General features: G+C 38.5%; 1 protein-coding gene across 3 annotated transcripts in view; it reads left to right on the top strand.

The window, feature by feature from the left end:
- The window catches only part of Dennd6a (DENN domain containing 6A), a 56,383-nt gene that overhangs the window by 23,413 nt on the left and 19,856 nt on the right, over nt 1–13,114 (top strand). For 2 of the 3 annotated variants that reach the window (XM_085687799.2, XM_085687801.2), the window contains exons 6-12: nt 398–454; nt 1,695–1,800; nt 3,290–3,369; nt 4,434–4,496; nt 5,283–5,338; nt 10,498–10,620; nt 10,988–11,083. In XM_085687799.2, the coding sequence (XP_085543925.2) occupies nt 398–454; nt 1,695–1,800; nt 3,290–3,369; nt 4,434–4,496; nt 5,283–5,338; nt 10,498–10,620; nt 10,988–11,083 (581 nt within the window). The remainder of the gene's footprint in view (nt 1–397; nt 455–1,694; nt 1,801–3,289; nt 3,370–4,433; nt 4,497–5,282; nt 5,339–10,497; nt 10,621–10,987; nt 11,084–13,114) is intronic. The other variant, XM_085687800.2, reaches the window with a different exon arrangement.

The following is a 13,114-nucleotide window of genomic DNA, read 5'->3' as shown; positions in this document are numbered from 1 at the left end:
AATCCACCTGCCTCTGCCTCCTGCGTGCTGAGATTAAAGATTAAAGGTCCCACAATGTTTTATAGTTTTTAACTGTTAAATTGTTGCTATCTCTGTGCTGGACTTGTGACAAACTGTAGTGTTTCAGTTACTACCTGTGGAGTTCTGTGTATTGACACTGGAGAATACGGGAGAAAATAAACAAGTTGTAATATTCTTAACCCCCGTGAGAACCTGCTCTGCAGTTTTTGTTTTCTTCTTTTTTCCCCGGGTCAGTGAGTAAAGTTAGCAGCATCTTCACCATTATTGCTTCCAATCTAAATGTACCATCTTTTTAATAAATTAGGGGAAAATGAATCAGTCCTGTCTAATGTGAGCTAATAGGACAGCTAATAGGACATGCCTTCTCCATCTGTAGCCATTAGCTGATGCTGCCCAGGAAGGGAGAAAGTCGTTCACTGAGACAGCTCAGCAGGTAAGGGTAATTTCTGCTGTTGCAGAGGCCGCCCATTCACTTCCCAGCAACCACACTGGACAGCTTACAGCCATCTATAAATCCAGCTCCAGGGGATCGGAAGCCCTCTTCTGGACTCTGTGGACACATATACACATAAATAAAAATAATTTTTTTTTTTTTGGTTTTTTGAGACAGGGTTTCTCTGTACCTTCGGAGCCTGTCCTGGAACTAGCTCTTGTAGCCCAGGTTGGCCTTGAACTCACAGAGATCCACCTGCCTCTGCTTCCCAAGTGCTGGGATTAAAGGTATGTGCCACCACCACCTGGCTAAAAGTAAAATCTTAAAAAAAATAAAATTAGCATCTTTCAAGGGAAAAACTACATGTAAAAGTCAGTGTGCTTGTATCTAAAGTGATCATAATGAAAGTCGCAGTGTTTAAGGGATTAACACAGTTGAATTGTAGAACTCACAGCCATGGGAATTTGAGCCAAGCATCACAGTTTGTTGTTTCCTTAGACTTCATGTGGCCAATTTTTTTTTTTTTGATGCTGCTATGTTGTAGACAATTGGTAGGCATCTTAATTTGTTTCTGTTGCTGTGATAAATACCCTGACCCAAACAACCTAGGGGAGAATGCAGTTGATGTTAACCCTACTTCCAGGCTATAGTCCACCTTTGTAGAAGGATCACAGTGGCAATAGCTTCAGATACTGATGACCTGTACCCATGTGATTGTGTCCATAGCATGCTCAGCCTGTTCTTTTCACTCTTAGTTCAGGATCCCCTGCCTAAAGAATGGTTTCATCCATAGTAGGTGGGTCTTCCTACCTCATTTAACATCATCAAGATAATCGCCTGTAGACATAGGCCAACCTGGTACAGAGGGTCATTGATAGTCTCTTCCCAGTGATTATAGATTATCTCAAGTTGACAGTCAAAACTAACAATTATGCTGGGCTTTTTAAATTGTTCATTTTATTAGTTTGTTTGTTGAGTAACTTTTTTACTTGAAGAACAGAAATATCTGTAATATACCTTTAGTTTTTAAAGCATAATAATAAGATTAAACTTTTTTTGTTCCTCAGTTATGACTTTGTATTTTCTTTTAACATTGTAGTGTAAAAACCTTTTAATGTTAAAATCAGTATTTTTTTGCTGAATTTTAGCTCATTAATAATTGTTCATGCAAAATGTAAATGACAAACCAAAATTATAATTATTCGGCATTAAGAAAATTTTGTCCCCTTTCTTTCTTCAGTCATTGGTTTTGATCAGCAAGCTACCTTATATTCACTTTTTTAACACCGTACTCAAACAGATAGCACCAGAGTATTTTGAAAAAAATGAACCTTGCTTGGAAGCAGGTAAGTTAAATATTACATAAGTTATGTATTCTGTATTCAAGTATATCTGTTTATGTGTGCATATCCACACATTTTCAGAGTCATGTGTATGTGCAAGTACACATGCAAAAGTATGAACATGTGTATGGACGCCAGTGGTCAGTCTTTTGTGGTATTCCTCAGGAGCCATTCACCTTGAGTTTTGAAATGGGGGCTCTTACCTAGGGCTTTCTAATTAGGCTCGGCTGACTGACCAGTGAGTCTCAGTGAGCCGCCTCCTCCTCCCCAATGCTTGAACTGCAGCTGTGCATCTTTACCATGCCTGGCTTTTCTTGAGAATTCTGGGGAGTCGAACTTAGTTCCTCCTGCTTGTCCAACAAGCACTTTACCGACTTTCCCCAGCCCAAGTTATTTCGTCTTTTAAAAAATACTTATTTTTGCTTTTTTTCTTTATTTGTGTGTGTGTGTGTGTGTGTTTGCTACATGTGTGCTGGTGCTCTTGGAGACCAGAAGTATCAGATCCCTCGGAGTTAGAGTTCCAAATGGTTGTGAGCTGCCTGACATGGCTTCTGGGAATCAAGCTGTGGTCTTTTGATAGAGCTGTTAGCAGCAGCATTTGAGCTGTATCTCACCCCCCACTGAATGAAAATGTTTTAATAAAGTGGAAGTTGCTATTCTAAAGAATCAGAATTTTTGCTCTGACATCTTTACCTATAAATTCCAGAAGTGCTTTGTGGTTCTATCTACTGTAACAACATAAGTGGTGTTTATTAGAGTTGGGAATACGGTTTTGAACTGATAGCTCTTGAAGTACGATTGAACAGAAATTCTTAGTGTACAACATTTTAGTAGTTAAAAATAAATAAGAAAACTGCCCTTGAACCTATTTGTCATTCAACAGTTTTGTTTTTTTTTTTTTTAAATTAAAAGCATGTTTATTAAGCTGGAGAGATGGCTCAGTGCTTAAGAATACTGGCTGCTTTTCCAGAGAACCTGGGTTCATCCACATGGCAGTTCACAGCTGTCTGTAAATCCAGGTTCAGGGAACCTGACACCCTCACTCAGACATACATGAAGACAAAAACCACTAGCATAAAATAAATAAATTAAAAAATTAAAAATTTTTATTGATGTGTGTGTGTGAGAAAGAGCCATATTTGTGTGAGGGCCTGAAGGGAGACCAGAGAGGGCATCACATTCTTGGAGTTGCAGGTGGTTGTGAGTTTTCTGACATCAGTGCCAAAAACCAAACTCAGGTCTTTTGCAAGAGCAGGAAGTGCCCTTAACTGCTGGGCCATCTCTTTATCTCCCATGGAACAACTGACCAATGTATATCCTAGTGTTTTTAACATAGTGTTTCTGAAAGAAATGCAAATTAAAGATCTCATCACTTGCACCTTATCTGTTGTTGTTACAAATATGTTTCTCCCATGTCACAAAAGAACTTTAACTTGCAGTATCCATTTTAATTTTCCACTTACATTAAGAAAATATTTTGTTACATTTTCAGCTTGTAATGATGTTGACCGATGGCCTGCCCCAGTGCCAGGGAAAACTTTGCATCTGCCTATCATGGGGGTAGTAATGAAGGTAACAACTTACCATCTCATTTGTCTGCCCTTTAAAGAGCTGTACAGAAAGCTCACACATGGATGCTGTTTTTACCGTCCTATGACATAGCAGTACTTAGCCGTTGCTGTTGTTATTGCTGTGACGCATTTCCGATCCCCACAGTTTATCCTGCTTCACAGAACCCTTCACACAACACCAAGCCCTTCCAGTTAGGCACTGCACCTTGTAGAATTTGCACAGGAATGTGAAATTCTGCAATATGGGTGGTGAGCAAAAACAGAACACTTACATTGAGTGTGAATTGCTGAAAATTAAGATAAACTAGAAAAGCCATTGGTTTTCAGGTCTAAATGGTAACTGTCAGACCAAGCATACTTATCTTGAAATATGCTCTGCAACAGTGAGGTTTTTTGCTTTTTCTTTTCATTGTTTTTCTCTCTGTGTATTGGGGTTGAACCCAGGACCTCACAGGTGCTAGGCAAGTGCTTTCCTACTGAGCTATATCCCCAGGCCACAGTTTTCCACCTAAGGAATTTGAGCTTTCTTTCAGATTTTGTATGAATATGCTCAAGTTCTTTGTTCTTTGCAATTCATATATCTGTGGCATCGGCTTTCATCTTCACAAGTCCCTTCTTTTGATCTGCTGTTTTGAAGATGTGTTCTCCCACAACTCCTTTGGCAAACATAAAAAATAATACTGATAGCACTGGATTGAGAGTTTCCATTATTTCCCGTGGGGTTTATACAGAAATTTGGCAGACTTGAGAGGGTGTGTTTGGGTGTGTATTTATTATAAATCAGAGACTGGAAGATAAGCAGAAAGCCCTATAAAGTTGGTGTCCTTTTTTTTTTTTTTTTAAGCACATTTGCTTCTTGGTGTTTAGTGATCTCTGTTTGTACACATGGAAACTTTGGTTCCCCTACTTATGCTGTATCTAAAAGTGAATATCCTTCATTCTGAAATTCGACATAAATACTTGGTATTTGTAGCATTTTAGAAGTGTTGAGTGTGTCTTTTTTAGCAGCTAGATAGAGCACTTCTCGTACAGATAAAGGTAGAAGCTTCTGTCTTTGTCTTTAAGGTCCGGATTCCCACGTGTCATGACAAGCCTGGGACCACTCAGATGGTGCAGCTAACTCAGCAGGTAGTGTGAGGGCACACTGTGGCCACACTGCAGCTTCTGAAATACCCAGTATTGTCTTGGACAGTTGTTGATAAACTTTCTAACATTTCTTGGCTTTGGTGGTTGTTGCTGTTACTGCCTCAGTTGGTACTAGAAAACCCAGAGTATGTGTCGTAATTGGGAGGACAAAAGGACAGCAAATACTTTTTAAAAGAGGTTTGATTCTGAAAAAGATTTTCTCTTAGAAGGGTAGCCAACAGACTCCTAATTTTAGAAGAATCAGTCAAAAGGATTCAGAACTTTTTTCTGAAAAAGATTTTTCTGTTCATCAGTTTCTGTTCATCAGTTTGATTAAATCTATTCCCATTCCCTTTGTTCTCCGAGTGAAGCTTGAGAGCAGCAGGGAAACTAGCTGCTTGCTGCATACATCCTAGTGCTAACGGCAGCCACACTGCAGGTGTGACTTGGTCGCACATCTGGCCAGTGGGGTGGTTCTTACCCATAGTGTTCATATTTTTCTCTGTCTTCTGTATAAATTCTCTTTCATGAAAAACACAGAATGGGGATAGCACTGTGTAGCCCTCTCTGGCCGGGAACTTGCTAGTGAGGCTGACCTTGGCCTTGCTTCAGTTCTCCCTTAAGCTCTGCACCAGTCTGTGAGTTCTAGGCCAGCCTCGACTATATATTGAGTTCCCGGACAGCCAAGATTACACCATTAGACCCTGTCTTAAAAACAAAACCGAAAAAAGTTTCTGTAAAGTTTAATGATATCACCCCTAATTTTATTCTTTTCTTTTAATCCTCTAGGCAGACACCCACACATCTATTATTTTACCTACTGTCCATGAGGTGGATCTTTTCAGGTAAAGAATTAAAAAAAATGGCTAACTTCTTTGTCTTTTTACTTTGTTATAATTGTTGTTTATGGAGAATACTCGTAATGTTTTGGTGGTAGTGCTCCATCTCAGCTGCACCGGGTACTGCGTGGTTAAGACAAATAGTTTTTCTTTCATTTGGTATGAGAGGTGTGCTGTGGAGATGTTAGAAAAAGTAGAGTTTTTTTTTAGTTGAATTTTCAATTTTGTGGTGTACTTTAAAAAATCTTCAGTAAAGAAAAATAGAGAAATAACAGCCTATACAAAGACTTGCATGCAGATACATGTATATCATAATTTACTTCATTCCTGAGGAATATCATTCACAGTCTGGGGCAGGGCTTTTGCTCAGGAGTAGTTGGCCAACACAACTTGTATACTTTGTTGTTGTTGTTTTGTTTTGATTTTTTTTTTCGTATTTTTGGATTGTTTGTTTGAGAAAGAAAGAGCATGAAGTTGGGTGGGTAAATAGATTCTGGGAGGAGTTGAGGAAGTATATGATCAAAATATATTCTATCAGGTTAGGGAGAGACTCAGCTGATAAGAACTCTGACTGCTTTTCCAAGTTTGACCCAAGTTTGACTCCCAGCACCCACATGGTGACTCGGAACTTCCTGTAACTCCAGTCTCAGGGCATCCAGTGTCATTCCCAACCTCGTCAGGTACTATGCACATACTTAGTGCACAGATAGACTCACAGGCAAGATGCTCGTGTATAGAGTGGCAATGGCACAACCCTTTAATCTCAGCACTTAAGAGACAGGCAGATCTCTGTGAATTTGAGACCAGCATGGTTTACAGACAGAATTCCAAGAAAGCCAGGATAGTTATGCAGAAAAACCCAGTCATAAACAAACAAACAAAAAATAAATAGAGTGAATAAAATTTAAAAATAATATAATACTGTTAAAATCTTGTAAAAAACCAATAAATAAAGTTATTTTATTCATAGTAGCCTGAAATAGAATACAACCCAAATACCTATGCACATAGAAAACCACTCAGCAATAATAAATAAGTGGATGAACCTTTGATAGATACAACAGCATAAATGACTTTCAAAGACAGTATGCTAATTACAGACGTCAGACTTTTGTAAGCTACTTAATAGATGGTTTCATTTACATAATTTTGGCACAGGCAACACTACAGGGCCAGAAACCCAAAGAAAGGAAGCTTGAGAATGGGGGAAATTTTTGAGATGATGGAACTATTTCTAAATCCTAGTCAAGGCCCAGTTTTTCTGTAAATAAAGTATGAGTAAGGTTTAAATTATAATTTTTACAAGTTTTAGCTTTGTATATAAAGGTGGAATAACTATAAAAAATACTACAGGAGAGATACATAGAGATTATACACTGCTAACAGTTTGAATACTTGTCATTGAGAGATATGCTAAGAATTTGTATAAATTGACTCAGACTTCAGTTACTAGTTTTTTGTTTTCTGTTTTATTGTTGTTATGGAGGCTTTCTGGGGGGTTTTGGTTTGTGTGTATGAGGAGTTACTTTCATTTTGTTTCATTGTGTTAGGATGACCTCACCCTCCCAGGTGCAAGGAGTGTGTGTGCCATCGTGCCTGGATGTACTAGGAAAGTTTTCTTTTGAACTTCAGAGAATGTTAAATCTTTTTATTTGGGGGGAAGAGGGAGAAGGAAAAAGGAAATAAAGAAAAATCTGAGCCATGGGGGCTGAAGGGATGGCTCAGTGGTTTAGAACATTTGTTGCTCTTGCAGAGGACTCAGGTTTGACTCCTAGCTCCCACTGTGGCTCATAGGCATCCATAGCTCCAGTTCCAGGGGATCCGATGCCCTCTTCTGGCCTCTGTGGGCACCAAGCCTGCATGTGGTGAATAGACATACATAAGGCAGAACATTCATAAATATAAAATAGCATAAATAAATCTTTTTAAATAAAAACTAAGCCGTGAAAAATCATCCCAGGCAAAATATCAAAGGATCACACTAATGCTTCCCATGATAGCACTAGTGTGTAGAGCTTTCCTTTTTCTGTTTTTGTTTTTATTTTTGTTTTTTGAGACAGATTCTCCAGTAACATTTATTGGCCCCAAACTTACTGTGTAGCTAAGGCTGGCCTTGGTCTTCCTGACTTTACCTCCCAACTGCTGAGATTACACGATTTTGCACCATACCTGCCTCAAATTTTCATTTTATGTTTGTTAATGTAAGTGACATTTGTTATGTTGAAATAATATTTTTACATTCAGACTCTGAGAGAAGGGACCCCTGAAGTTGTAGAGATAGAGTTGAGGGTCAGCCAATGTTTCTGCTTTCACTAGGCCAGCACTTACTCCATACATCACTGTCTGTAGACTGGACCTTTGATTTTAGCTTCCTCTGAATCCCAGTAGTAGTCCCTTAATTCTTAAGTTGAAATAGGAATTAAAGGGTAGTTTCCAAAACAGTTGAAAGAAACAAGTCTCTTCAAGTCAGGGACTCTGCGTGATGTTACTTGGTGATGATTCGTAGTGCAATAAGAGGCACATGGTTACTCCACCTCCCCACACCCTGAAATTTCAGAATGAAGCAGTTTGGACAGACCCATCGACTGAGTTGACAAAGCTTTTAGACTTTCTTAGTATCTGATAGTACATATACATATAATAGATACACAAACATAAATTTTATATATATACTTATTTCTCTATCCACATATATTAAAAACCACAAAGTCATAATAAATGTTCTCAAGTCCAATGCTATGTGACAAAATTTATTTTTGTTTTCTTCTTTTATATACTTGTATTTCTTTTCCTTGAGAAGTTATCTTTTAAAATTTTTTAAATTGATTTACTGATTTGATCAACCCCTAGCTAAAAGCAATTTACCGTCTCCACTGTAATCCTGTTCCCTGTCTCATCCCTTTCTCCACTGGGCTCCGAAACCCTACATCTAGCCACATGCAAGCCCTTCTTACCCTGCTCAGTATTTGACTTCTTGTACCATCCAGCTAGATCACTTCTCCAATGAATGCCAGCTTCTGTCCACTTGGGTTCTGGCTCACAGAGCCACGTGAGTGCCCTCCTTACTCTACTTCCCATTCAAGCCACTGACCCTTGTGCCAGATGGTTTGTTACAGTATGAATGTAAAATGCCCCCCGACTCCAAATGGTCTGTTATAGTGTGAATGTAAAATGCCCCCTGACCCCAGATGGTCTGTTATAGTATGAATGTAAAATGCCCCACCCCACCCCAGATTTTTGAGCCCTAGCTAGAAGGTACGTTTTGACTGACCAGAACCTGTAAGAGGTAAATGCTGACTGATGGAAGTAAATCACTGGGAGTGAGTTAGAGCCTGGTCTTATACTCTCTGAGGTCACAGCTTTCTGCTTTGTTGAAAAGTGATAAACCAAGCTTTCACCAATTCCTACCCATAGATGGATCCTCCAGCCACCATGCCTTCCCTGTCACAATGGACTCTACTCCTTTTGCTGTGAACCTTCATAAATCTAAACTTGTTTCAGTTAGGCACTTTTACACACACACACACACACACACACACACACACACACACAGAGAGAGAGAGAGAGAGAGAGAGAAAGAGAGAGAGAGAGAGAGAGAGAGAGAAGCCCCTTGGTCCACTCTAGCTCTGATAGTGCACAGCTGGACACTCCTCTGGTTTGTGTGTCCTAGACATCCACCCCAGTACGATATACCCCCCTTTTCACCACAGCTGAGTCCACCAGCTTCATGGACCATCACTTCTTTTCTTTATTCAACCCCCCACACACACACACACATGCACACACACACAAACCACCACCAGGATCTTCTGGCAGAGATGCCTATGTTCTGTTTTAGGTTTGAGACCCTTAGGAAGGGAAAAGGAACAGCTCCGTTGCCTTATCTTTGAGCTATTTTGAAGAGAGACCCTGCTTTGCATTTGTCCTGTTTTTCTTAATTTTTAGTTAAATTAATCTATTTATCTCAAGCTTTTGTACTTCCATGTTTTTCGGCATGGGGGGTATTTGTGTTTTTAGCTAGTGAGATTGGTTATGATGTTTAAAAGTACCTTTTTTTCTCTTCTCTAATCAGCTAGGGACAAATTGTTGCTAAACAAAGAAGAAAACTAAATAAGTAAAAAGTAACCAAATGTTGAGACTTAAACACACTAGTGGAATTGTGTCCTCACGGCCCAGACTAACTCCAGGGCCTCTGTAAAAATATGGAAGAGGATTGGTCCAGGAATTAATTCCTTGATTCCATAGAGGCCCCTGAGATTTGTTATCATCCTTTGATATCAGAGCTTCAGCTCTTGGGCTGGTACAGTCAGTCAGAATCAGCTACAGATGAACTTCTCGTCCTCTTCTTTTCCTTCTTTCTACTGCCCTTAACTTTTTATTTCTTTTTTTTTTTTTGAAGTATCTACTTTTTCTTTGTAGAATGTGTGCATCTGTGTGTGTTCTAGAGATTGAATCCAGGGCCTTGCACTGTGCAAAGTACATGCTCTATGCAAAACTGTGCTCCCAGCCTAGCACTGTATTTTAAGATATGGACATTCAGTAAATGTCCCCTTGGAATATTATTTTGTTTCCTTCAAAATACTTAGAATAGAAATTCAAGTATAACAGGATTGTTAATAATATAGGCCTGTCATATGTTAACACAATTTGATAACATCCTTTTATTGTTTACCATCTGTGTGTATTACATCTAATTTCATAAAAAATTGCAATAAGACAAGCTGATACATTGGTTGGTTTTTGTTTTTATTTTTAATTTCTTCTCCTTTTTGAGACAGGTCTTGGACTCACTATCTGAGGATGCTCTTGAGCTTCTGATATTACTGCTTCTCCCTTCCAAGTGCTTTATTACAAGGGTGTGCCATACCTGGCTTTGGTTATATATATATATATGTGTGTGTGTGTGTGTGTGTGTGTGTGTGTGTATGTATGTATATACATATGTATGTATGTATGTATGTATATACATATATATGTATGTATGTAGTATGTATAAGAGACTTATGTCTGTATGTATTACCACATTCTTAGTTAATTTTACAGGTCAAGCTGTCAGTAGCAGGAGAATTTGTATCAATGTGAAATTCTTAGAATGATTATTTGGAAATTTGAAAGGCAAAATTGGATAAATAATAAAGTATTTCTACTGTATAAACACTTTCTAGGTGTTTCTGCCCAGTTTTCCTTCATAGCCAAATGCTGTGGGAGTTGGTGCTGTTGGGAGAGCCCCTTGTGGTTATGGCACCATCGCCGTCTGAGTCTTCAGAAACTGTACTGGCTCTTGTTAAGTGAGTATATTGGGCTCTTGATGCTGACACTTTCAGTACTTCCAGTCTGTGACGTTCCCCACTCATTGCATCAATCCATGCAACAGCTTTCTCAGAATGGATGAAAAGATTGACTTCATTCAGTTAGGGCTAAAACCATGTTTCTGTGACTCTGGATGATACGCAGGCACACACACACACACACACACACACACACACACGTTCATATATGTGAAGTTAGAACTTGATAGATTCCAGTTAATATTAGCTATCAGTGCTCACCTGAAGGCAGTTTTGGAATAATCTGTCTGTTGGGTATATACTGTTTATATGAATGCCTTATTGTTATGGAGCAGAATCTTGATCTCTGTGTCTTTCTGCTCCACAGCTGCATTTCTCCACTAAAGTACTTCAGTGATTTTCGACCTTACTTCACAATTCATGATAGTGAATTCAAAGAGTATACTACCCGCACTCAAGCTCCGTGAGTAAACACAATAACTTTTGTTAACTAAGTAGTACCTTTATTTCCAGAATTTTATAGAACTGTATAATAAATTTTGTTGTATAATAACTTTTTAATTTAAAATTCTAACTTGCTGACAGATTGATTTTATAAAAGATTTTGGGAGCTGTTGGTAATAACTTTAAGACTTGAGGAGTAGTAACTTGCTCTCTTTTGAGAGATTTTACTTAATATATTATGTACTGTTATTAACAATTACCCAGCTGTTCCTTGGATTTTTACTCTGATTATGAAAAATTCTGCCAGGCTACAGAAGGGAAAAACGATCATATTCTTTCTATGTTAGCTCCTGTTTTATAATTGCTTATCTTTTTAGCTAACGTTTTAGAACAAAATTAATTTCCATTTACTTTCTTTACTTCTTGATTTTCTGTTAACATCACAGTATCTTGCAGTTTTGAGAGGTTTTTGTTTGTTTGTGTTTTGTTTTGTTTTTTTTGAAAGTGGTTTCTCTGTGTAGCCCTGGCTGTCCTAGAACTCACAGAGATCTGCCTGCCTCTGCCTTCAGAGTGTTGGCATTAAAAGTGTTCTTTTTAAATAGAATCTCTTTTTTAATTTATTTTATTTTATGTGTATAAGTGTTTTGCTTGCAAGGATGTCTATGCGCCATTTATGTTCAGTGCTCATAGAGGCCAGAGGGCATCAGATACCCTGTTACTGGAGTTTGAAATAGTTGTGAGCTGCCATGTGGGTCCTAGGAAATGTTATGAACCTGAGTGCTTTGAAAGGGCAGGTAGTGCTCTTAACCTCTGAGCTGTCTTTCTAAACTCCAGGCTAACTTCTTAATATTCATCAATATTTTCTTTTCTCATTGCTTGAGGTAACCAACAAGAACTTCTGTGTGTGTGTGTGTGTGTGTGTGTGTGTGTGTGTGTGTGTGTAGGACAGAGGTAGTGATAGTTTACTCCTGTAATCTTAGTACTTGAGAAACTGAATAGGAAGACTGAGGTGAGTTCAAGGCTACTCTGGACTAACTACAGAACAGAAACTTAAAAGATCCTATACTAATGTCTGAAATATATCTTTGTACCTTAGATCTCTTCGACATCCAGACTTTATAGTATTAGTTGTTGTAAAAGGAGCGTAGGGCTGCTTCCCACCGCCCGGCTCCCTGGCTAGTTTACACCCGAAATAATTACACAGAAACTGTATTCATTTAAACACACTGCCTGGCCCATTATATCTAATCTCTTCTTGGCTAACTCTCACATATTAATTAACCCATTTCTAATAATCTGTGTATCACCACGGGGTCGTGGCTTACAGGAAGATTCTAACCTACATCCATTTCGGGCCAGAGCTTCATGGCGTCTACCTGACTCTGCTTTTTTCTCCCAGCATTCTGTTTGGTCTTCTCTAAGATCTATCTAAGCTGCTGTCCTATCAAAAGGCCAAGGCAGTCTCTTTATTTAACCAATGAAAGTAACACATAGACAGAAGACCCTCCTTCATCAATTGGTGGTACAGAATGTTACACCTGTATTCTTTCTTTTTGAGATGGGATCTGCTGTTCTAGAACTCACCTATAAATCAGGGTGTTCTTAAACTTGATAATGTACTTTAGGATGATTTTGAACTATTGATCCTCCTGCTTTTGCCTCCCAAGTGCTGTGATTACAGGCATATAACACCATGCCCATTTCACACCCATAAGTCTTAATGCATCTGAAACTGAGCATGTTTAACTGATTTCTTTTTCTTTCCTTCTTTTTTGTTCTAATCTCCTATTACTTTCATGATAAATGGTATTAGTTTTGACTTAGTTATCAAAAACATAGTATTATGTCTTCTTAACATGGCCCAAAACAACACTTAACTAAATTCTGTCAGTTCATCACCCTAAAACATCTTTCAACCTATTTATTATCTCCTTTCCATAGTTCTCTAGTTTTTCTCTGTCCACTGTTGTATTTCTCCCAGGCTTCCTATCCCTACGGGACATCCTCCAAATTACACTACAGTGACCTAAAACCTTTATGTGCCATACCT

The sequence above is a fragment of the Myodes glareolus genome, chromosome 5 (assembly GCF_982192425.1).
Source record: "Myodes glareolus chromosome 5, mMyoGla1.1, whole genome shotgun sequence".
NCBI classification, from domain to species: domain Eukaryota; kingdom Metazoa; phylum Chordata; class Mammalia; order Rodentia; family Cricetidae; genus Myodes; species Myodes glareolus.
This window is presented reverse-complemented; position numbering and strand designations above follow the sequence as displayed.